At 40.1% G+C, this 24222-nt stretch overlaps 3 protein-coding genes and 1 non-coding gene across 6 annotated transcripts; 3 read left to right on the plus strand and 1 right to left on the minus strand.

Moving 5' to 3' along the window:
• The first annotated feature begins 2 nt into the window (after positions 1–2).
• chadla (chondroadherin-like a) lies at positions 3–8955 on the plus strand. Its single transcript, XM_050069305.1, has 11 exons — positions 3–1686; positions 3061–3219; positions 3387–3581; positions 3676–3831; positions 3951–4096; positions 6126–6364; positions 6490–6755; positions 7279–7615; positions 7727–8079; positions 8186–8352; positions 8588–8955. Exons 2-11 carry the CDS (start codon positions 3061–3063, stop codon positions 8895–8897), a joined length of 2328 nt encoding a protein of 775 aa, XP_049925262.1. The 5' UTR covers positions 3–1686; the 3' UTR covers positions 8898–8955.
• Positions 8956–9246: 291 nt separating this feature from the next.
• trnaq-cug (transfer RNA glutamine (anticodon CUG)) lies at positions 9247–9318 on the plus strand. The gene has a single exon. It is a non-coding gene; the product is annotated as a tRNA-Gln (tRNA).
• A 130-nt stretch (positions 9319–9448) lies between these two features.
• rbx1 (ring-box 1, E3 ubiquitin protein ligase) lies at positions 9449–12559 on the plus strand. The gene is made up of 5 exons (XM_050068905.1): positions 9449–9607; positions 10984–11062; positions 11241–11311; positions 12110–12195; positions 12392–12559. The coding sequence occupies exons 1-5, from the start codon at positions 9530–9532 to the stop codon at positions 12402–12404; spliced, it is 327 nt and encodes a 108-aa protein (XP_049924862.1). The 5' UTR covers positions 9449–9529; the 3' UTR covers positions 12405–12559.
• A 1362-nt stretch (positions 12560–13921) lies between these two features.
• Positions 13922–24068, minus strand: st13 (ST13 Hsp70 interacting protein). 3 transcript variants are annotated; one of them, XM_050068611.1, is made up of 13 exons: positions 23906–24068; positions 23372–23511; positions 20966–21014; positions 20752–20854; positions 19160–19233; positions 18958–19024; positions 18767–18851; positions 18554–18664; positions 16550–16652; positions 16177–16293; positions 15942–15981; positions 15585–15673; positions 13922–14595 (listed from the first exon to the last, which is right to left on the minus strand). In XM_050068611.1, the coding sequence occupies exons 2-13, from the start codon at positions 23479–23481 to the stop codon at positions 14461–14463; spliced, it is 1083 nt and encodes a 360-aa protein (XP_049924568.1). In that variant the 5' UTR covers positions 23482–23511; positions 23906–24068; the 3' UTR covers positions 13922–14460. The 3 variants fall into 3 exon arrangements, with proteins under 3 accessions (XP_049924568.1, XP_049924566.1, XP_049924567.1); XM_050068609.1 differs by having other exon boundaries at positions 15942–15984; XM_050068610.1 differs by lacking the exon at positions 23906–24068 and adding an exon at positions 23683–23806 and having other exon boundaries at positions 15942–15984.
• Between the last annotated feature and the right edge of the window lie 154 nt (positions 24069–24222).

Genomic DNA, 24222 nt, shown 5'->3' on the forward strand with positions numbered 1-24222 from the left:
CTGTTGCCGCAGCGGAGCAACTTAACATAAGAGCAACTTTTTAAAAAAAATTGGTCCAGTATTGAGCGAGCGCGCTGCAGCCGGCAGCAAGAATCTGCAGTGTAACCACTCGAGACATGTTTTGCCACTGACAGCATTATGGAACGAATCCCTACAGAGACAGACCTTTCTGTTAAAGAGTAAAATGCTTTTTGTTTAATCAGAAACAGCCCTGAAATTGCCATCGACAAACCCACCAGACTCCATTTATATAAACACTAATTTAAGTGTGTATAAAGGCAGAATATTGTCACATCTAAATGGGTGAATTAAGGGTTTATTACAACCAAACCAGAGCAGGTGAGTGTTGGGACAGTGAACAGAAGATTTTTGCGAGGTTTATTTTGTTTCTGTCGACTTTGTTTTTAAAACAAGGTGTTTTTATGATATACAGAGAATTAATAAACACAGAACCAGTGGGGACACAAAGATAACCCCACCTGTCCATCAACCCAGGAACAAACGAAATGAGATGTAACATCCTTAACTCAATGTCCATATGTTGGAGGTGAGAAGTCCTTCCACTTACATAGGATGAGCCTTCTGGTCTGAATGAATTGATGAATTAATCATTATTGTCATTACACAAAATAAAATAGTAAAAGGATAAGATAGCAGCAGCAGTGAAAGACACGTGCATGTTTAACCCTGTGTATTATGGTGGAGCAATGAAGGGCACACCTTGGATAGAAGCTGTTTTTCAGTCTATTGGTTTTTGATTTGATCGTCCTGAACCTTCTGCCAGATGGTTACAGTTCAAACATGGAGTTGCCGGTGTGTGTAATGTCTGTGAGGATACTGTGGGCTTTCTTTTTGAGCTTGTTAGTGTAAATAATGTCCAGTCCAGGGAGTTCGACCTAATGATGCGCTGTGCCGCCTTCAAAGAAGAGACAATGTCCGCCTGGGCTCTGTTTCTGGCGACTTTGAATTAAGTGTGCTTTACAATGATGAAATACTCTTTATTTAAATGGAGTCTGGTGGGTTTGCTGATAACAAATTCAGGGCTGTTTCTGGTTAAACAAAAAGGACTTACTCTTAAACAAAAGGTTTTTTACTGTAGGGATCCTTTCCATAATGTTGTCAGACACTTAAAATAAGGATTTGAGCATGTCAGTGGCAAAAACAAGCACTTTAAGTGGACGTAAATTGACAGTGCGAACACGCAGGTGGTTACATTGCAGCCTGTTCATCTCACTCAGTGCTGGGTCAGTTTCAAAAGTTGTTCCCATTAGTTACTACGACACAACAGCAAAAAAAGGATCCAGGTTAAGAAATGTTGAGCTTACCCTGCAACAGTGAGTCTATGGAGAAAGCTCAGGTTTTCTACATATGTTCTTGTTTCCTGATCTAATTTGTTTTGTGGCACTGGAGGGGTCAAAGAAGCGAAAAGCCTTGATGCTACAAACCAACAGTTGCTCCCTGTGTTTCAGCCTCCTAACTGGACAGAAAATGTAAAGCCAAGGTGTTAATTTGCAGTGAGGGGGCTCAGGGATCAGGGGTCATGTAGAAGAATTTACCAAAGCCTTGTTTGTTAGCCTGCTGCACCACAGACAGTAACTGCTGGGCACACTCAGAGGGAAATTAAAAAGTCGGCGGCAGATAACTGAAGTCAAAACCGGCTGTGACAGCGTGGCACTCTGCTTGAAGGTAAGACAGTTATTTTCTTCAGTGAGTTTGTTTTTTGTTTTTGATGTCAGACTTTTAAGTTTTTTCTCGCAACATTTTTCACCTGATGAGATGGTCTCGTGCAGATTTGAGGTATTGAAAAGTAAATACAGTGTTTGAAAATCAACAACCAAAATATTTTATATATTTAACCAATCTGTTGCAACATAAAGAGACAAATAAGTAGTCAGTAATTCAGGTAGTAGTCTGAACAGTTAAGCATTCATTATATGTTTAATTTAAAAGGCTGTTATGTTCTCTAAGCACTCAAATTTGGTGGAGCTTGTGTCTGCTTGTACAAATACTTGGTGAAGAGTTTTGACAACAGCTTTAAGTTTTTCTTCCCCAGTTTTGTTTATTGAAAATTTCAGAGCATACATGAATTAATAATTCAGTGTCTTAGGTTTTAATGCCAAGTAAATGTACATATGTTAATATACATACGTAAATACCTACATGGAAAGATAGAGAATAATAATAGTAATAATAAAGGTTAAGTGAAGAGGACTTAGTAAAAAAAATAATATCACAATGTTTTAAATAAAATCAAAGATAAAAATTAAAAGAAATGGAAGCAATAGAAAAACAATTAAACTGGAGTTGAAATTAATAAAAATACATGTAAAAATATACATTAAAAAAGAACTTAATAACAAATAAAGGAGTAAATAATAAAGATTATAATAACCAAATTTGAAATAAAATAAAAATGAAATAAATCAGATGTAATAGTGATACAACAAGACCAAACTTAAAATTAATTAGAAATAAATAAAAAACAATTTACAGTAAAAAAAAGAAAAAAAGAAATAAAGATAGAGTAAATAATAAGGATAATAAAAATGAAGTAAGGACTTAATAACAAATAGAGAAACAAATAATAAAATGAATAACATTAATAATATAATCACCAAATTTGAAATAACAATAAAAAGGAAATTAAGTGCAGATGTAATAGTGACAAAAATATCTGGAGTAACATTTAATTAAAAATAAAAACACAAATTATTGTAAAAAAAAAAAAAAAAAATTACCGTAGAGATCAAAATAATGTTAATGAAAATTGAGTAAATGAGTTGATAACAAATAAATAATAATAATAATGATTGGGGGGAAAAAGATAAAAATGGTATTAAAAGAGAGACATAATAGTGATACAAAAAATAAGGTAAAAATTCATTGATAATTATAAAATAATAATATAATTAAAAAATACAATTAACAGTAAAAAACAAACAAGGATAAAAAAAAAATGAAATGAACAACACCATATTTTTCTTGAAGATAAGGTATATTTGTTAAATGTTTACAGCTTTGACTTTTTAATCATATTTCTAACATGTTTTATTGGCACAGATGCATTTCTTCTCTGCTGCCTCCTTCCTGCTGGTTCTGGCGCTGAGTTTTCCCATTGAAGGAGGCAAATGTCCCAAAGTGTGCAGCTGTGACAGCAACAAACTCACAGTCGCCTGCGTTGGCAAGAACTTAACGGAGATTCCCCCGACAATAGATGAGGTGAGGATGACTTTTTGATGCATTTCAGATGTTTCTTCAGTTTGAATCTTTAATCATCCTAAATAAATTAGGTTAAGACCTCTTGTATGCCACTCATACTGCTGTACAGCTATAGCAGCAAGAAGATAAGTGTCTTAGGTACCATCTGTGTTCTGTCGCTCTTACAGATCACAGTAAAACTTGACTTGAGGAACAACAACCTGCAGGTGCTGTCCAGGGGGGCGTTCATCCTCACGCCCTACCTCACACACCTCAACCTGCAGCGCTGCAACATTATCAAGGTGAAGGAAGGTGCTTTCAGGACCCTGGGTCGCCTGGTCTCCCTAAATATGGCCTACAACAAAATTGACATCCTTTACCAGGTGAGAGGAGACTGAGGTAATATTTTAAACATTTTACAAGCACATATAATGTTGTCTGATTTCTCTTTCCCTCCTTCTCTACCTCCTACCTCAGGAGTCCTTCGACGGCCTCTCCTCCTTGAAGGAGCTGCACCTGGACCATAACCGTGTGGAGGAGATCCAGCCTGGAGCCTTCACACAGCTGGGTTTCCTCAACATGCTGGCCTTCACACACAACCAGCTGGTTTACATCCCCAACATGGCCTTCCAGGTGCACAGATTTATGGGATTAAAGACTTTTTAATATCAAATACAAATGCAGGAACACACACATGAAGTGCACACACTCCATGGTGATTTATAATGTTTGGCATCTGACTGGTCTTGCAGGGCCTGAACAGTATCAAGTGGCTGCGTCTCAGCCATAACTCCCTCAACAACTTGGCCCCTGAAGCCTTCACTGGACTCTTCACCCTCAGCCGCCTCAGCCTGGACCACAACGAGCTGCAGTTCTTTCCCACTCAGACCATGACCAGGTGAGACCACCTGAGGGATCATTATGGGCATTATGCAAGTATAATTTTAATATCAAATGGTGCTTATGACCTCTCATCAGTGTCACTATAGGAACAAGTGCAGCAGCCTTTTACTAACAAGAGGTGAAGTTATTTTAGCAAACAAACCTGATTCTATTATCACTGAAGGTGTCTTACTGAAATACTGACCAGTATGAGACTGGTAAGAGAATGGAAGCTCCTTTCTGTGATTGTGTTGAAAAAAATGGAACCTGTAGGTCATCTTGATAAGAAACATTTTTAAGATGAGTTATATATCAAAATAATGAGAAACTTTCATCAAATAATGACTTTATTCTCAGAAAAATAGTATGGAAAATATATTGTCACAGTAACTCAAAATAATGAACAACTTTCTTGAAATAATGAGTTTGTGTCTCCCAAAAAAAAATGAGATCTTTTTAAAATAAGGACTTTATTCTCAAAATAATGACTTAGTATTTATAGATAATGATTTAGTGTCCAGAAAATATTGACTTAGTAACTTAAAATAATGACTTAGTATCTTAAAATTATGATACAATTCTTGAAAAAATGACTTAGTATCTAAAACATATTGACTTAGTAACTCAAAATAATGAGAAACTTTCTTGAAATAATGAGTTAGTGTCTCAAAAAAATCAAAAGTTCTTTAAAAAATGGACTTTATTCTCTAAATAATGACTTAGTATCCAAAAACTATCAACTTAGTAAGTTAAGATAATGACTTACTATCTCAAAAATTACTCAGTAAAACAATCCCTTAAAACAATGAGAGGATTTCTCAAAATAATGAGAAACTTTCTTGAAAAAATGAGTTAGTGACTTAAAATAATGAGTTTTTTTTAAATAAGGACTTTGTTCTCAAAAAGAAAAAGACTTAATATCTCACATAATGGTTTAATATTAAAAAATATTGACTTACTTGAACTTAAAATACGGACTTAGTATCTTCAAATTATGATAGAATTTCTTAAAATAATGATACTGACTTAGTAACTTAAAATAATGAGAAACTTTCTTACCATAATGAGTTAGTGTCACAAAAAAATCAAAAGTTCTTTAAAAAATGGACTTTATTCTCTAAAATAATGACTTAGTATCCAAAAATACTGAGTAAGCATCTTAAAACAATGAGAGGATTTCTCAAAATAATGACTTGCTATTTCAAAATAATCAGAAATTTTCTTGAAAAAATGAGTTAGTGTCTTAAAACAATGACGTTTTTTTTTAAATAAGGACTTTGTTCACAAAATAATCACTTTATTTATCTACGTAATGGTTTGATATTCAAAAATATTGACTTAGTAACTTAAAATAATGACTTGGTATCTCAAAATAATAAAAGACTTTCTTGTAAAAAATGACTTAGTATCCAAAATATATTGATTTAGTGTCTCAAAACAATGACAAATGTTATTAAGGCATTATTTTGAAATATCTAAGTTATTATTTCGAGAAAGTGTCTGATTGTTTGGAGATAACAAGTCATTAATTTAAGATAAGTCCTTAGTTTGAAACAGCTTCTCAGTATTTTGAGATAAAAAGTTTCTCATCAGCTGGGTCGCCATTAATTCAGACGTGAGGGGGACATTTTGGAGTAAGACTATTTCTTTGAATGATTTATTGAAATATTCTCTCCGCTTCTCCCTAGTCGCTAATGAACCAAACCAAATAACCAAAAACACTTGATGACTAGGAAAAGAGGTCATCTTTAACATCAGCTAACTGCCATCAAAACCACATAACTCAGCTTACATGGTTGTACATTTTTGTTCAAACATACAGCACACCCCCCCCACTCTGGGCTTAGAGAGGCAACAGAGGGAGCGCGCCTGTCTGCTGTGATGACAAAAGAAGCAGCAAGTGTGAACCTTGCCTGCCCACTCGCATGCATGTGATTTGGGGCTACATAGAATTGACTGAATTTTACCTGAATCAGTACCTCATCATTTTTAACCACTCCAGCTTCATGACACTAAGGATGCTTTACTCTCCTCTCCTTCTACAGACTCCCTGAGGTCACGCGCCTGGACATGAGCCACAACCCCATGACCTACCTCGGGGAAGAATCCGTCTCCATGGCGAAGCTTACGCACCTCTACCTCGACCACATGTCCCTTCAGGACCTGTCGGATCAGGCTTTGTCCCGCGCCCCCCTCCTCTCACACTTGGACCTCAGCCACAATCAGCTCCGTTACCTGGAGCCCCTCTCAGGCCCCAAAGAGCTGACCAGCCTCAACCTGACCGGTACAACTGTGTTCTGACACTTTTTTATTGACACAGATTTAGACATGGAAGATAATCACATACCATGACACAGATTTAGACATGGAAGATAATCACATACCATCCATTACTTATTTTTCTTAAAGGCAACCCAGTGTACTGTAACTGCTACATGCGGCCCCTGAGGGAGTGGGCGACTGTCGGTGGTGTGAAGCTGCTGGGAGCCTGCGCTGGACCACCTCACCTCTCAGATGAGCCGCTGCAGGCTGTGGTTCCTCTGGACCTGCGCTGCCGCAGCAGGGGGGAGGCGCTGTATGACGAGATCGAGAAGGAGGATGAGAGCGCAGGAAGCGCCCCACCAACAGCCAAGCCCAAACAGAAAGTCAAGTGTCCAGTTAACTGCGACTGTGATGTGAGTGTTTAACGGTCCAGCTCCAACATCAGCTGCTCTGTAGAAAAATGACAAATTTTTAGATTATTAGAATATATTTTAGATATGTATCTGTTTGTACATTTGTTAGGGGATTTGTTGTTTTTCAAATAAGCTGGTTGTCCTTTACCTAAAAACATATATATATATATATATAGCTTTAATTTGAAGGAGTACATTGATCGTGAAGAACAAAGCATTTACTGGAAAGAAATGGAAATGGTAAAAGTACTGCACTTGTATAGCGCCTTTCTAGTCTTCTGACTACTGAAGTCACATTTACCCATTCACACTGGTATGGCCACTATGTAATATTGGCTTTGAAGTCTGGCGCTGTTCCAGCCACCCCTTGGCAGTGACTCCGACCTAGCACCACAATACAGACAGACAAATTAAGCAACTAATTTTTCAGTAAAACATCTGAATGCTTTGTCAGTCACCTTTTATAAAAATCCCAATAAGATGTTTGGTTTTTTATACTCCACTGTGATTTGACCCTCCCCAGATTGAAGCCCAGCACGCCACATGTGAGGCTCAGGGTCACACCAAAATCCCACGAGGCTTCCCCACCAAGACGCAGCTGCTCGACCTCCGCAGTAACCACTTCCACTACCTCCCTACCAACAGCTTCCCAGGCACCAGCCAAGTTGTTTCTCTTCACCTGGAGTTCTGCAAAATCCACGAAATCGAAGGCGGTGCCTTTCGGGGAATGAAAAACCTGTTTTACTTATATCTCTCTGACAATGACCTCACATCCTTGGACCCTGGAGCTTTTACTGGAGCCACCGAGCTCACGTATCTTCACCTGGAAGGGAACCGACTGGTGCAGTTCCCTGGATCAGGTGAGTGGTAGTCTGGCTGCAGTTACAGGAATATACACTGTAATTATGTGTGTGAATAAACAGTAAACTAAAACACATGATATTCTCTGTTTCTTTGTGTCTCCCCTGTAGCTCTGGCAGTCTTACCAAATCTGTTTGTGTTACACCTGGAGCGAAATGCCATCTCCAAGCTCGAGCCCACTGGTCTGCTGTCCTCAGTAATGCCTAAACTCAGGGAACTTTACCTGACCAATAACACCATAACGGCTGTTGCCAAGGGTGCTCTGGATTCTGCTTTCCTGGGTACACTTCACCTGGATTCCAATCAGCTGACAGAGATGCCGACCCAAGCTCTGTCTGAGGCCTCTAACCTGGAGGAGCTCAGCCTGTCTCAGAATACAATTCGCTGGGTGGGACCAAACGTGTTCAAGCCAATATCCCAAAGTCTGAAGAGGCTTTACATGGATCACATGGGCGTGGAGAAGGTCCCCTATGTCTTAAGTGTTCCATGCATCATAAAGTTTATTTTATTGTCTTTTTTTCAATCTATCATGTTAGCTGATCAGCTCTTTAAATTGTATCACCATCCAGATGTCCAGGGACGCTCTGGCGGGGTTGGGTCCAGGGCTGAGGGCTCTGACTCTGAGAGGAAACCAGCTGGAGGAGCTTCCTGACCTGAGCCCACTCACCAGTCTGGAGGTGATCGACCTGCAGGACAACCCCCTGCTGTGTGACTGTGCTCTGCTGCCGCTACGCAGGTTAGCGCAGACTTTCCCTGAATTGATAAATTGAAATTGATTTAAAGGAAAACATCTTCCCCAAATGAAAATGGGTATATCAATTACTCATCACTGACACTGAATTTGTGAAGAAAGCTTTTCTTGCATGTCTCCAGTTGGTAGTGAGATTGTGAACTTGCGTCACTGCTTCATGATCAGGGGGGTAAAGCTACAATAATTATCTGACTGTCTCTGCCCCCCTTCTGTCTCTCAGGTGGATGGAGAATGTAACTTTGGAGGTGATCGCCACATGTGGTCACCCTCTTGAGCTCAGAGGTCAGAGGGTCAGGGACATCCAGGTCTTCACGTCCTGCCCAGAAAGCAGCTCTCCTCCAGGTGAGAAGGTTGCCGTGGCCCCTGGCCCTCCAAAAGCGAAGAAAGCAAAATCACCCAGCCTCTCCAAGGCCCCTGGAGTCAAAGCAAGGCCTGCAAAGCTCAAAACTAAACCACTGAAACCAACCAGGAATAAACCTCAGAGGAAACCTGCAGCACCAAAAGTGACAAAGAAGAAGAAGACACTGTAACTGTTTTTATTTTATTTTATTAAATGCTCTGTGTGGAATTTAATAAAAGAAAGAAGCAACCTGAGACCTCAGCCTGCTCCCTTCCTAATCTTGAAGGACATATACATGTATAACAGGGTTTGTTTGACAGATGGAGTCAAGATAGTCCCATTGATCATTGTTATCATTATTACCAAGGCCATCTTTTATTTCAAAGTGAGAGCTACAGTGAAATAAGATCATCATACACAACCAGCCACAAACATAGGTTCTGTACTTGTATAAGAAACCTGTTTGGCCTAAACACGTCATGAAACACAGAGTATATAGACAACTTTATGATGTCATGAGTCTCTTGATATTGCTATGTGGTTCCATGGTGTAATGGTTAGCACTCTGGACTCTGAATCCAGCGATCCGAGTTCAAATCTCGGTGGAACCTGAATTTTTGCTTTGTCCTCCATTTTATATGCCAATGACATGTCAAATGCTGCAGTTCTTTTAAGCAACATAGAACAGCCAGCTCCTCTCCAGAATGACCGTATCACGACACAAACGACTAAAATCCCGGATTAACACACTAAATACACCGACGGAAATCGCTGTGTTTCTTCCGGGTAACTCAAGCCTCACGCAAAACTTCTCCTTTCAAGATGGCAGCAGCTATGGATGTAGATACGCCGAGCGGCACAAACAGTGGAGCTAGCAAGAAGCGATTTGAAGTAAAGAAGGTACGGTTTCATAGAGTGACTCGGTGTTTTTGTGTTAAGAACCTGTATTATCTTCCAGCAGCCACAAATGATCGTTAACACATCTCACAGCCACTAACTAGCTAGCATACCCGTTAGCTTTCTCGCGCTAACTCCCTGTGGCTTGCCGATAAGGCTGTAGCTAGCTAGCTAGCTGTTAGCCTGTTCCAAATAGCTAACTCCCTGTAGCTTGCCGATAAAGCAGTAGCTAGCTGTTAGCCTGCTTCAAACAGTTAACTCCCTGTAGCTAGTAGCTAACTAGCTGTTAGCCTGCTCCAAACAGTTAACTCCCTGTAGCTAGTAGCTAACTAGCTGTTAGCCTGCTCCAAACAGTTAGCTCCCTGTAGCTTGCCGACAAGGCAGTAGCTAGCTAGTTAGCTGTTAGCCTGTTTCCAAACAGGGCATGAATTTGCACTTCTCTTTTTAGCTATAGCAAAAAAAATATACGTATAGTCTTTAGTGAAGTGACGGATATCACTAACCCTTATCACGATGTAATTAACAAAACAGAAAACAAATCCTCATGTTAACATTAAACCTTGAGTAACGTTAAACAACAAAGCTCTTAACTCTGCGAGCTAAGTTAGCTTAGCTAAACCTGATTTCCGTAGATTGACAGCCCCCGCAAACAGTCAAAAACTGGAGTTACAAGACCTCTATGACTTACTTAAACTGTAATGTCGGACTACAGGTCAACCTTAAATAAGGTATGACTGAATTTTGTGCTTAACTCTCAACAAAGTAGCCGCTAACGGTACCGACTGATTAAACATTTTGATTTGGGAACCCGGCTTTCATGACTACGTTCATCAATTAACATCATCTACGGTATATCAGTAAGATGTAATGATACGACAAGGTGATGTTGCAACTCTTATTTCAGTCAAGCTCTTGAGTTTATATTTCAGTATGAGGTATGAAAGAAGCAGAGATACTATGCCTTTTCTATTTATAAATTAAATTACATCTGGCTGAAAATATTAGAAGTACAGTAATGTAACAGTATGAAGCCAAACTGTTTTGTGTCACATCATTCAACAGCCCCCTCTACCTACCCACAATTTAATTTCTTTGATTTGGTTCATAAACTCCCAAGTAAAATCTTTCCTATTGACATTTATCTGTAAGATGACCATCAGGTCAAACATCTTGGGCGCTACCGTTCACTTTCTGTTTCCATATTGTCTGCTGCCTAGATAAGACAAGAGCATATTAAAATGTTTTTATCTGAAATATGAACTGTTGACATGTGTTGTGAAGCTGTTCATTCAATTTGTTCACACCACTGTCAACAAGTCCACTTGCAATGGAAGTGTTGGTCAGATAATTTTTGATTGTGACTCTGATTTTCCCACCAGTGGAATGCTGTGGCGCTGTGGGCGTGGGACATTGTGGTGGATAACTGTGCGATCTGTAGGAACCACATCATGGATCTCTGTGAGTTCACTTCCACACAGCTTTGGATTCTGACACAAACTGGACTATGAATGTCAAATGACTTTCAGTCATGGCAGCAGCTTTGACAACAAGTGTTAGGCTCTGACTTCCGTTCATCAGACTTGTCAGTGTGTTTTGTGAAATTGCATTGTTGACACATTTCTCCCTCTCTCCTCAGGTATAGAGTGCCAGGCCAACCAAGCTTCTGCAACCTCTGAGGAATGCACTGTAGCCTGGGGTGTCTGCAATGTGAGTCTCTACCAGCCTCTAACATATACATGTCTCTGATCGGGCCAATTATGGTTGTCATTTTTTACCCTTCAAGTGCAAAGTGGTTCCCAATAACAGCTTTTCACGAGGCCTCTGGTGTATGCCAGGTGAAATCTAACTTTTAATGTTAACATCACAAACAAAAATTGACAGAAATTTCAAGAGATGGATATCTTAAATCCTTTGAAAATAAAACCAAAGTTGTCTGCTTGGCTATATACGACTTGGGCTACATTCATATTACAAACAGATGTGGTCTAAATCTGATTTTTTTGCTCTCGTGTGACATGTTTGATTTTTTTCAGAGTATTGTGGACACACAAATTCTATTTTTTTCCTTCGTTTTCTCACCCTCACCCTAAACATATGACAAATTGCTGTCCAACCTCTGCAGCAAATCATTTGCAACATTAACGCTTGTACCACTGTGTCGTTCATTTTTTACCCACATGCCTGTGTCTCACACATGACTATTTTTGTCGTTCCAACACGCGTATGTGTGACGTTATTGGTTGCTATGAGGCGTTTCGGGGCAGAGATCTGTTCACACTGATGTCAAACCTGTGTCACTTCAAACATGAATGTTAACAGTCTTGCCAGAAATGTTGGACTGGGAGAAAAAAGTCTGAATCAAGCATTAAATCCTGTAATTAAAAGATAGCCTTGGTTAGATATCTAATTAGTTATTAATTTTGACAGGTGAGATGCAGGTTTGAGATAAATTTACATTAACAATAGACAATTAAGTTATACAGTGCATGTTTTTCTCTCCCCCAGCATGCCTTCCATTTCCACTGTATTTCCCGCTGGCTGAAAACCCGACAGGTGTGCCCTCTGGACAACAGGGAGTGGGAGTTTCAGAAGTGAGTATCAGCACTTGTAGATTCAAATATAACTCTCGAAATTGTAGCACAGATGTATGGCCGTGCATTGAATCTTAGTTTGGCTACAACTAATTTCCTCAGACAGTGAAAAGTTGTGAACATTCCTTTAAATGAACATCTGTACTGACAGAACATCCTCTCTCTCTCTCTCACCTTGTTCGTCATGTTTTCACAGATACGGACACTAGCTGTATTATTGCTGATCTATTTCTTGGCTGCTACAAGCATCATCCTTACTGTTCCCCTGTTCACCCTGCTTGTAAGCCTAGTTGTTTTACGCTTATGTCTTTGTTTTGGTATGTTGTAAGTACACAAATAAACAATAATGTTGTCACAAATCAAATCTTGTTTTACTTGTACAGACAGTAGTTTTAGTTTCTGGTGGTTCAGTGTGCTGGTTTGTGAAGCAGGTTTGGGCTGCTGAAAATAACATGGTTCATCATTTACTTTGATGTGTGTGCAAAGACTCATTCACAGCTTGGTTAAATGGTAACTTGGGTATTTTTCAATCTGGACAGTATTTCCCATGTTTTTGTGTTTAAGTGACCGATAGAGACAACAGTTGTTAAAACTGGTCCAGTATTGAGTGAGACCACTGCAACCAGGCTCAGATTGTTATTCTGACTGTCTGATGAAATTACAGAGAGGATCCCTACATAGATAGCCCTGTAAAATCAATTTTGTTTTACCAGAAAGAGCCCCAAAACAACTAATGCCAAAGCCACCAGACTCCATATAAATAAACAGTAATTTTAGCGTGTATAGAGGCAGCAGTTTCACATCTCACTGGGTGAATTAAGGATTTATTACAACCAAACCAAAGTTGATGATTGTTTGAAAAGTGAAAGGATAAAGCAAGACTGTTTTTGAGAGTTTTATTTTGTTTTTGTTGACTCTCAATTAAGTATATTCTATGCTGATAAAATTAACCACTTTTTTCAATGGAGTCTGATGATGGTGATTTCAGGGCTGTCTCTGTAGGGATCCTCTCTATAATGGTGTCAGACACTTTAACAACCTGAGCCTGTCAGTGGCAAAAACAAGTGCTTTTGATGGTGCATTATTAGCTATTACTAACATTTTATTGCAGCTAGTTTCCAACTTAAAAATATGTTCCCGTTAGTCACTTCGACACAAAAACATAGTAGAAATATGGTCCAGGTTGGAAAATAGCCAACCTATCCATTAACAGTTAAATTACATTTTGGTGGACAAAAAGCTGCTCGTTCAGATCAGCTCTGACACAGTGATCCAGGTCAGTAATCCTCTGGCTGTAAGACAGATGCTCTGTGAGGATTACGTGTCCTGGTGACCCACTCTCCCCCTGGGCCTCAGTTATACTGCAGCACCTGTAGGGACTCGCCTGTATACTCAGGGTTTCTGTCAATCGGACGAAGAAGTAACTTGTTGATGCACCTCGGCCTTCAGGAATTAATTTTGACATTTTGTCAACCAAAATGATTGGAGGGAAGAAAAGCGGCAGATTAATCAATAAAGGTTTGGTAACAAGAATTTGAGTTTGTCAACAGAAATATTTCAAATTCAGCTGGTTTGCCTACAGTTGAGCTTTACACTGCCCCAGAACTTTTCTCCGTTAAACAGATGAGAACCTGCAGTAAAAATTAGTGTGTTGAGCGTGTTGTTCTGTAAAACCAGTCTGGTTTGTACAAGATGACAACTGAACTAGAGAAGAACATCAAACCTGTTTTGCAGCAACAGAACTTTTATTATTGTGAATCATTTTTCCAACAGGGTCAGACAACAAGATCAGTTAATTTTTTTTTGCAGTTATAATAATAGATCTGATAACAAAAAGCGCTGACAGTTGTGTGTGAGAGTTCGGCTCCACTCGGAGAAAGGAAAGACCAGTAGCTAAACCATCACCACGTATTAAATGGCTGTGAAAATATTTGTGAGCTGGCGTCTTAATGCGGGAGCTCACAGTTTAGCTGTTGCAGATACAGGTTGAGAAATCAACCTGTGGTTAATAAAGTCCCAGCTGAGACGAATCAGGAGGAAGCTGTCAGACCTGACTCCTGACCATCGGGTGGCTTAGTCGAGACGTTGCTAAGTTCTAAGTACATTTAAAAAGTTGCCCCACTTTCTCTACACGACACCAAATAACCTGTCACCTGCTTCCCCTGTTTGATCTGCACACAGTGGAATAATTGTTGAGAAGCGTTGTGGCTCTCCAGATTGTTTCACCACGTATCCACTCTCCTCTCATCTTTGGTCCTTCCCAGTCTATGGCTGTGGTGGGGCTCCAAATTTAGAACTCAGCTTGGTGACGAGGGCCATGATTTTGGGGTTGTTCTGATACTTGGCGATGTTGGCCGGGTTCTGTGCCACATCCTGGAAGGCAGCCATCACCTCAGGGTCCTGGAGTTCAATAGAAAGTACAAACGGGGTCACCTTTATTCATGTAGCGCATCTCAGAATCAGTTTTAAAGACACATTTGAGGATCTGAGTAAAGGCAATGTCAGTGATACCTTAGCGTACACCCACAAAGTCCTGATGAAGCAGGTTAGCTGAGCTTTTAACTCTGAATAGATCATATCTAAGGATTTTTTTTCACCCTAAACTTTTCAAGAGTAGTACACCAATTTTGTATTGCACTATAGGCCTATCATTCGTGGGACAGATGTAAAGCTCTGACAAACTTCATTCTGACATCAGTCATCCAGCTCCACCTCCAGTAAACCTACATGTGTACTTGAACCATCTTACACTGGCAGCAGTGACATCAATCAGAAGGGTGATTTTGAGAAAGTGCACAACTAGTTCAAAAACTTCACCTCAGTTCAGGCACAGGTGTTTTCTGACTTTGAGGGCATTAACATTGACAGGAGTGATGTCCCGGTTAGTCATGTTGAGTGGCAATAATGTGAGCTTTCTTCTAATGGTGTGGCGGCTGTGAGAGCACGTTAGCTGTTCTATGTAGACAGGATCCCCCACCCTCTAGCTTTTTAATCTCTTTGAGTGAACAACAGGATAATACATCTAAGTCCATCTCTATTTGGCGCTGCCAAAGGCTCAAATACATGCTCTGGTGTGTGGAATTAAAACATATCCCTCCCCTCAACATCATCCTCCCCCTGTTACAGTGGGGATGATGATTTTGTATTTGTTGTCCTGTCTGTTTCAGAACCACTGCAACGACCTGCAGTCTTTATGCTAAGCTAAGCTAAGCTAAGCTAACCAGCAATAGCTTCATATTTACCATTCAGACATGAGAGTGGTGTCAATCTTCTAATTTAACTTTTGCCAAGAAAGCAAATAATTGTATTTCCCAAAACCTAACCCTTTAAGATCAGTATAACCTAAGCCATGGGACATAGCAGTGGAAGTGGTGGAATGTTAGGATCACCTTCATGGCGTTGAGCACCTCCGGATCCTTCAGGAGATCACCGAGACCAGGCATGCTGGGAGGGGCTCCGCCTGGGAATCCAGCAGGTCCTGCAGAATATAAACGAGACTCATTAACTGTAGCAGCGCTCAGTATTGCGCTTACAGGTGCTATCACATCTGTCTGATAAATTAATGATGAAACACAGCACAGAGAAATAGACTGCTACCTGAGGCTGTAAATATGATTGATAATTTTTTTTTAATGTGTATAAAAGAATGAATTATTTTCCACAGGGTATTGCTTCTCTTATAATTGACATTTGGAGTGTTCGTCTCATCCCATCATGCACTGAACCGGCTTGTTTTCACCTCCTACCTGGGAAGAACCCTCCTCCAAACTGTCGTGCTTCCTCATCCTGCTGAGACACAGAAGAACAGGATCAGTTTATCAGTGTCGGACGCATTCAGTAGTGGCTTCTTCGTTGTTTTATGAGCCTTACTGAAAACTCTCATTGTGAAAATGGTAACAGCGTTTTATTCACGTTCAAAATGATGAATCCATGAATTTAGATGATGCATTTGTTTGTAGTCAGAGGTGGGAAGTATCTCACCCTCTGAGCCCGTGCATGCTCCTCTCTGGCTTTCTTTATCCGCTCTTGTTTTTGCTTGATCTCCTTCTCTTCTCTCTTACGCTCGTATTTGCGTCTGTGCTCGATAATTTTGTTAGCCTGAAAAAACAAAAAAGGGGAAACATGACAAGATTAACACAGACCTCAAACTCACAGCTGGGAGCATCAGCTTTCATTCCCTGTCAGCCTTCAGGAGCTTCTGAAGCCCTCCAACACTCAAACTGTTTATCTGCATCAGGATCATGTGAACACTGAAATAGATCACACGATATGAATCCTCTACTCTGAGCTTACACACACATAAATAAACATATCTGTATCACAGCTATGTTTCCTCTTTTCTCTGGCATTATACCTTAGGCTGGACCTCCTTTAGCATCGCACTGGCATCCTCGTCATAGTCCAGTTTACAGGCTGTGGCCAGATCCTTGGCTGCCTCCTCCCAGTGGCCCAGCAGCCTGCAGCGCGCACACACACACACACACACACACACACACACNTCCTTGGCTGCCTCCGCCCAGTGGCCCAGCAGCCTGCAGCGCGCACACACACACACACACACACACACACACGCACACACGAGGCAGAAAGCAAAACATAGTACTGTCAGATCTCTCACCAGATGGCAAAAAACTGCATGAATTCACTGACATATGAAGCCTTTAACAGTTCACCCATCCTCAAACTAAGCTAACAGCAATCTTACATTCATTTTACTTTGCTCTGTGTGATCAGTCTGATAAAAGTCTTGATTACAATCTGTGTTAGACTGCGATATAATCAAGAATAAAGGTTCAACATTTTTCAAAACTGGTGATAACATTCTTTTCATGCTGCACTCTGATTGGCTGCTTTGTAGATGTGTGTCGTGGCAGTCATGTTCTACGAATCTGGTACTGCATCTCTTGACAGTTTTGATTCTGATGCAGGCCGTCTTTGGTCACCAAAGCTCTACAAACAGCCGCTGGTGGACGCGCCTCACAGTGCAGACTAGGGCTGTTTTAGTCAAAGAAATCATCACAGCTGTCAGCTCATATTAACACAGTGAATAGGGGCCTTAACCCTCTGTTAAATATGTACTGTACCACCTCTTCTAGCAGACTGCAACACATTCTGTATTTATGTCTTGGTACTCCTGTAAAGATGTTTATGCTGAGATAGCCCCAATTTGAGTTTCTTAGTCTGTTGAACCAGTGCTACAAACGCTGTGCCGGTTAAAATAAAAACGCTTTGTCAAAATTAAGTAACTGAGGGAACGCATTTTGCTAACAAGGCAGAAAGTGTCCCCTCTTATCCCCCTTTAAACTGACTGATTACACAAGTTGAATGACAGCAGCCAGGGGGAGGAAGGGGTCCGGTTTGGTGACCTCAGAATTGCATCTCTGCTTTTTGCAGATGATGTGGTTCTGTTGGCTTCATCACACTGTGACCTCCAGCATGCACTGGGGCGGTTTGCAGCCGAGTGTGAAGCGGTCAGGATAAGAGTCAGCACCTCTAAGTCTGAGGCTGTGATTCTCTGGTGGAAACCGATGGATCGCCCCCTCTGGGCTGGGAGAGAGTTACTGCCCCAAGCGAAGGAGTTCGAGTAACTCAGGGTTTTGTTCACGGGTGAGGGTAGAATGGAGCGTGAGATGGATCAGGTGTTTGGCACAGCGTCAGCAGTGATGCAGGCGCTGCATCGGACCATCACGGTGAAGACGGAGCTGAGCCAGAAGGTAAAGCTTTCAATTTACTGGTCACTTTGCGTTCCAACCCTCACCTATGGTCATGAGCTCTGGGCAATGACCAAAAGAATGAGATCACAGAAACAAGGGGCAGAAATGAGCTTCCTCTGTGGGGTGGCTGGGCTCAGCCTTAGAGATAGGGTAAGGTGCTTGGATATCCGGAGAGAGCTCGGAGTAGAGCTGCTGCTCCTTCGCTTCCAAAGAGGTTAGCTGAGGTGGTTCAGGCATCTGGTCAAGATGCCTCCTGGGCGCATCCAAGTGATGGGAGGTCCTGGGCCAGACCCAGAACACTCCCGTCTGGCCTGGGAACACAGCCCACAGGAGGAGCTAGAAAGCGCTGCTGGGGAGAGGGACGTCTGTAATACTTTGTTCTGCCTGTTCCCCCCCGACCCGCCTTCAGATAAGCGGTTGAAAATGGATGGATTTATGGAAAATGACAGCAGCGCACTCAATGAGTAAACTTAATGCTTCCAGCTTTATTGAAAGCAACACTAATATAAATTTATTCTACATCACTGGTCCTGCTGTAACACTGAAATATTAATGCTAGCAGTCAAACAAGATGAGGTGTGTCATACTTGTGAGTGTTATTTGGTTATGTTGTGTGGGTGCCAAGGTGTAAAATAGAAACGTACTTGTGAGCTTTTCCCCTCCACTTGTAAGGCTGTGCAGAGTCTGGGTTGATGCTGATGGCTCTGTCACAGTCTCTAATGGCTGCGTTGGGTTTCTTCATCTGGATAAAGACGCTAACACAAAAAGGACAACTGATTAAACTCACAGGCCTTGTTGAGTGTTATTTAAATGCTCTGCCATGGTGAACCTGAATGACAGACTCCGCGGACTCTCACCTTGCCCTCTTGGCGTACATGATGGCTACACAGGGGTTCAGCTTGATGGCTTCGGTAAAAAGATCCAGAGCTTTCTGCAGATCGCCTGCAAGAGAAAACAAAATTGGTATTAGAGATCATAACTTTAATTCACTTTTGAGCACCTTTCCATTCACCTAATCAATACAGAAGCTATATCAGTACCAATCTACCTTCTCCTAAAGCATCAATGGCTGCCATCTTCTTATCACTGGCCTGGTCCATCATCTCCTCTGTGACCTGAGGAAATCATGGTGTACGCTTGGTTATTTTCCAGGCATAAAATCTCATTTAATAAACTGAGAGAAGAGGGTTTGAGTGTGAATAAATGTATGCATGATTAATAGATAACATAAAAAAGCAACAACATTTTACCTCGACATTTTCCATCTCTCCCATCTCCTGTGGTTCATCATCGTCTGGTTCGATCACCCCCTCTTTGTCGATTTCTAAAAAAGATTTGACACTTACAATGAGCTCTTGTTGGGACACACACACAACATCCATTACTGCTGATCAAACCACTGTAATAAGGATGTACAGGTCAAGTGTGGTACATTTACTGAGAAAAAAAAATCTACGGTCTGACCGCCCCGAACCTCACATAGTTAAGTATGACGACTCTTTCCCACCCAGGAAAAATAATAAATGAATTTAAGTGATGTATAAAAATGGGGACATATTTGCAAACTGTGAAAAAGCAGATATGTATGGAATAAATAAAGGGCAGACTCCTTGGCTTTTTCATTAGCTTGAGATTGGAAAAAGCTAGCCTGGTGCTATCAATGAAGAGACAAAAATCCAAGTCTTAAAACAACATAACATTGCTTTGCTGGGAGTTAATGGTGGGTGATACGGTCCTAATATAATATCACATTATTTCAGGGTATTTTTGTGATAATGATACTCTTGACGATATGCCAAATTAGTTAAAAAAAAAAAAAAAAAGTACAGTTGATTTAAGAAAAAAGAATTGCAATTTGTGCTGCTGCCGGAGGAGCCAAAATTCGGGGCTGTTCATAAAACATCCAGGACGCAACATTTTATTCCACACTACTGAAGCTGCTCCTCTTTTTGGAACCACCATGGAGTTGCTAATTATTTCACTTTCAGCCATGTTTATTAAAGCTGTGTAACAGTTTGACATCAATATGCCAACAAGTTGAAATATCGCGAGTATCACGATATGAATTTTTCATGTGATATTAAAAAGTATACTGGTATTATCATGAATGTGATGGAATGGCACACCCCTAGACACCACGTTGGTTCGGATCCAAAAGACACACAGTAACACAAACAAACTAACAACTGAAGCAGCAGTAGACGAGTAACTCCCCTGTTCTGTGAGGTAAAATTACTGTTCTCGGCAAAGGAGTCTGGTGGCTTTGAAAGGTCCCCGATGGAAAGGGCTGATGACAAAGTGGAGCGGTAAAAATATTTAAACGATAGCGTACATTTAAACTGATATTGTTGGTGGTCCTTTCAGATATTATTATCAGCGCTTTAACCTACGTCAGTGGTTCTCAACCAGGAGTCCAGGAACCACCAAGGGTCTTTCAGGAAGTTCCAGGGGGTCACCAGAAAAATGAAGAATACTCTATTTTCACAATTTAGTTCCCTATAGAAGTAAGCCAAATGTGAATAAGAGTCGTGACAGTGACTATTCTGATCATGGGTTTCACTTCCTCTACCGTTACCTCCTCGACTGTGGCTGACAGCTAAGGAATTCTGGTCTTAATCATATCTAACAACCAAAATCTTTTCAGACGGAGGTCCCTGAAGAAAAATCTTACCAAATGGGGGTCTGTACTGAATGTATATCGTTTTAGGGGTCCTTGACAAGGATAAAAGTTTAGAACCACTGACCTATATCACTACGTTTTGCCAACGGCTGAGAGTCAGTTTCCATTTGACAAACCCCTAAAAGAACGCAGATGAGTCAATCTTAAAGAAAACATGTGTACCTATATCACTCTCCTCACTCTCAGACTGCACAGCAGGCTCTGGCTCAGGAGGTGGAGGTGGAGCTGGAGCTGATGTAGGAGAAGGACCACAGGGACAGCCGCCCTACAAGTCAGAGAGCACTCTGTTACAACATGATGTGACAAGCATGGGAAAAAAAATCTGAATCATCACATGTTGTCAATAAATGGCATAATTAAAATATTCACGTGTTACCTGGCATGACTCCTTTGTCTTGGGTGGGGGAGGGAGTGTTGCACCCATGCTGCAGTATAAAATTATGGAAACACTTATTTTATTTGCTGGATTTTATTTGCCAAGACAGATATTTTAATATGGTTATTTTTTCTATGAACATGTGCTCAATAAAAATGCCCAGAAAATGTATTCATATCACAAAAATATATACATCCATATTACAATACAAACATACATATACTGTTACATAGATAGGGTTATTTTCTTTTCCCTGTTGCCACTTCATAAATCTCATTTATAAGAGTTATCTTTATCATTTTTTTTCAATTATTTTCACAATTAATTGTTGTTTTAATTTTTTTATTTATTTCTACTCATAGATTTATATTAGCGGTGTCAAAACAACTGATTTATTAATACATAGATTCTGAATATTTGAGACTGTCTCAGTACTCATTTTCTGCAGTATTAATACACTGGTTCCAGCTGTGCTTTCTTGATTTCCCTTATTATCATTGTTACAGTCATTCTGCTGTTCTCTGCAAGTAACCAAGAAAAGTCACATTATAGCATTGTTATATTTATCTGTTAATAAAAGACTTGTATGCCCTCAGTATCATTTGTCCCGTTATCAAAAAAGGTATCTAATATTGCTGTTTTTAAAAGTATTGTATTAAAGTTAGAAATGACAGTGTTGTGACAAAACTTTTGTATTTGCCTCAATTTTTCATAGCTATTCTTACTTATTTATGTTATACATATATATACTAATTCTGACATTGTGCAGCTGCAACACTTACATTGCCCCTCTATTGATTAACCCTTTGAAACCTGGAGCAACATCCCTTTTCTTATGCTGTTTTCTGACGTCTTTCACAAGTATTCAAACCCTTTAACTGAGCAAATTGGTGTGATTGCTTTTAAAATGTTAGAAAAAGGCACTGAACAACTTGGTAAGAAATGTGCCATAAATTGTGAAAAAATAAATAAATAAATAAATCTAAAAAAAAAAACTAGAAATAAAAGTGGGAAAAAATATATTTATAGTAATTATTATTACATTTTAAAACTATGTTTCAGGATTATTCTAATTTTCAAGCACTCTTTCTAAGCTATGTCCTTGTGTGTTTGTTTTAACTCTTTTCTTTGTTTTATTTACTAATTTCTTGTTTTTTTAATTTTCTATTTTTGCTAATTTTCTTGCTTGTAATTTTCTTTTATTTTTTTTTTACTAATTTCTTATTTTTTAATTTTCTTTTTTAAAATTAATTTTCTTGTTTTGAATTTTTTTCTTTTTAAAAAAAAAAAATTAATTTCTTGCTAATTTTTTTTTGGGTCATTTGTTCTTTTGTTGCTCATTGCTTTCTTCCCATGTTTTTAAAATAAATCAAGCCAATTTGCTCAGGTTTCAAAGGCATAACTAAGTCTTGCCTTACCTTGGGTCTATAAAATGTTAAAAACAGATCCCAGAACATGTGGTGATCAAACTGTCTTCAAATTGTTCTGTCAAATTAATAGACCCTAAAGAGTTTCACCAGAACATATTATAATTTGAGAAGTTAGAACCAGAGGATTTGGGCCATTTATGGTTGGGAAATCAAACAAGTATTTATGTAAATTGACTTTATGCACTACTTTATTTATGACAGTGTTTTACTTGGTGGCAAAAAAAACCCTTAACCACACCTAAAATTTTATACCAACCATGGACTTTCTGAATCCAAATTTTTGACAAAGTGTAAATGGTTCCTGTGTGTTTTGACTAGTTACTTGTCCTAATGTAAATGATCAAAGATAAAGAAACACTCCCTTGTTGAATCAAGAGTTTGACACACACACACACACACACACACACACACAATCCTGTACTTCTATCTTTGTGAGGACCCTCATTGACATAATGCAATCCCTAGCCCCTTACCCTGACCCTGTCTATTACAACTAAATGCCTAACCCTAACATTAACCTGAACCCTAAAACCAAGACTTAACCCTTAAACAGACCTTTGAAGAAGAAAGGACTGACCAAAAATGTCCTCACTATGTACCATGTACAAGTACACACACACACCCTGTGTTCCATGGTTTTTACTAGAAGGTGGGCGGTACTGGGCACGTGGTCTGTTGGCGACTTCATGTAAGTATTTTAGTAATGTAGTGAAGCGTAATGCATTCACTTAATCAGAAATAACGTGATTATTATGTCAATTGTGAAAAATGTTTTCATGTGACAAAAATCTGGATTTGTTTTTCTGAGTTCATGAAATAATAACCTCTTTTTGCATCATGTGAGCGCATTATGCATCTGTGCGTTAGTGACATAATGACAGAATAAATCCCCTATCAATCATTTACATAACAGCCTGGACACATGCACGGTGCGTTGACAGGTTGGAGCAACAGTTCTGCCCCCAGGTGTACTGACCTCTCCAACCAGGTCCGGAAGAATGCCATCTCTGGAAGGTGCAAGAGCTCCGGGTTAGACTCGCACATGTGCACGAAGCCCTTCAATTCTGCCACTTTCCGTGGGTCCATGTTGCCCTGTCACGTCCAGCACACAGCGCGCTGCATGTGGAGGAAAACCAGCAAGAAAAACAAGGAACAACTTAGCCAAGTCTGGCTTTGTTTACGTACGTGCTCACCTGCTAACGTTAATGCCCGCGTTGTTAAGCTAGTTATGCTAACGTGCACAGGTTCAGTGACCGTGCGCTGCAACCACACTTTATTCACACTTACAATTCAGGAGCTAGCAATGAAGAAACCATTTAAAACGACTGTTAACTGCAATCTCAATGGTCGCAAACCAGAAGTTTCTGGAAATGTGAGTCCAGTGGGTGACGCGATAACTGTTTGACGCATGATAGCATCGTTAGCTAAGTTAGCTTCGATACGGGCCGTTGTTAATGACAAACACTTGCTAGCTGCAACCGTTAATGTCAGTAATCGATGGGAAACGCACCTGATCGAAGCTGTACACCTGTCACACCCGAGAAGAAACCCCGCAGAGGAAGGCTGCAGTTAATTTTTATCTCCACAACTCGGCTTCACCGACGGTGTCGTCGCTCCCGTGTTTTCATTCAGGCGAGCTAACGGACAGACTGACAGGAGGGCTGTGTAATGAGTTGCCCGCAGTTTGGCCTCGCAGGCATACACAACCGGAAACGATACAATACATGTGTAGCGGTTGATGCCAAACGAATGAAAGCCAGACATTGGTTATTGGTAAAAAAAAAAAAATCAAATCAAATAAAAGCCTTTTCAACATTACAATATTAT

Source organism: Epinephelus moara, chromosome 18, assembly GCF_006386435.1.
Source record: "Epinephelus moara isolate mb chromosome 18, YSFRI_EMoa_1.0, whole genome shotgun sequence".
Classification (NCBI taxonomy): Eukaryota; Metazoa; Chordata; class Actinopteri; order Perciformes; family Serranidae; genus Epinephelus; species Epinephelus moara.

Coding starts and splice junctions, on each gene's coding strand:
- chadla (XM_050069305.1), top strand. CDS start 3,061: ATGCATTTCTTCTCTGCTGCCTCCTTCCTGCTGGTTCTGGCGCTGAGT. Junction 7,616..7,726: donor GGTGCAGTTCCCTGGATCAG/GTGAGTGGTAGT, acceptor TCTCCCCTGTAG/CTCTGGCAGTCTTACCAAAT. Junction 8,353..8,587: donor GCTCTGCTGCCGCTACGCAG/GTTAGCGCAGAC, acceptor TCTGTCTCTCAG/GTGGATGGAGAATGTAACTT.
- rbx1 (XM_050068905.1), top strand. CDS start 9,530: ATGGCAGCAGCTATGGATGTAGATACGCCGAGCGGCACAAACAGTGGA. Junction 9,608..10,983: donor AGCGATTTGAAGTAAAGAAG/GTACGGTTTCAT, acceptor TTTTCCCACCAG/TGGAATGCTGTGGCGCTGTG. Junction 11,312..12,109: donor TAGCCTGGGGTGTCTGCAAT/GTGAGTCTCTAC, acceptor TCTCTCCCCCAG/CATGCCTTCCATTTCCACTG.
- st13 (XM_050068609.1), bottom strand. CDS start 23,481: ATGGACCCACGGAAAGTGGCAGAATTGAAGGGCTTCGTGCACATGTGC. Junction 16,294..16,549: donor TAAAGGAGGTCCAGCCTAAG/GTATAATGCCAG, acceptor TTGTTTTTTCAG/GCTAACAAAATTATCGAGCA. Junction 15,985..16,176: donor AGCATGCACGGGCTCAGAGG/GTGAGATACTTC, acceptor TCTGTGTCTCAG/CAGGATGAGGAAGCACGACA.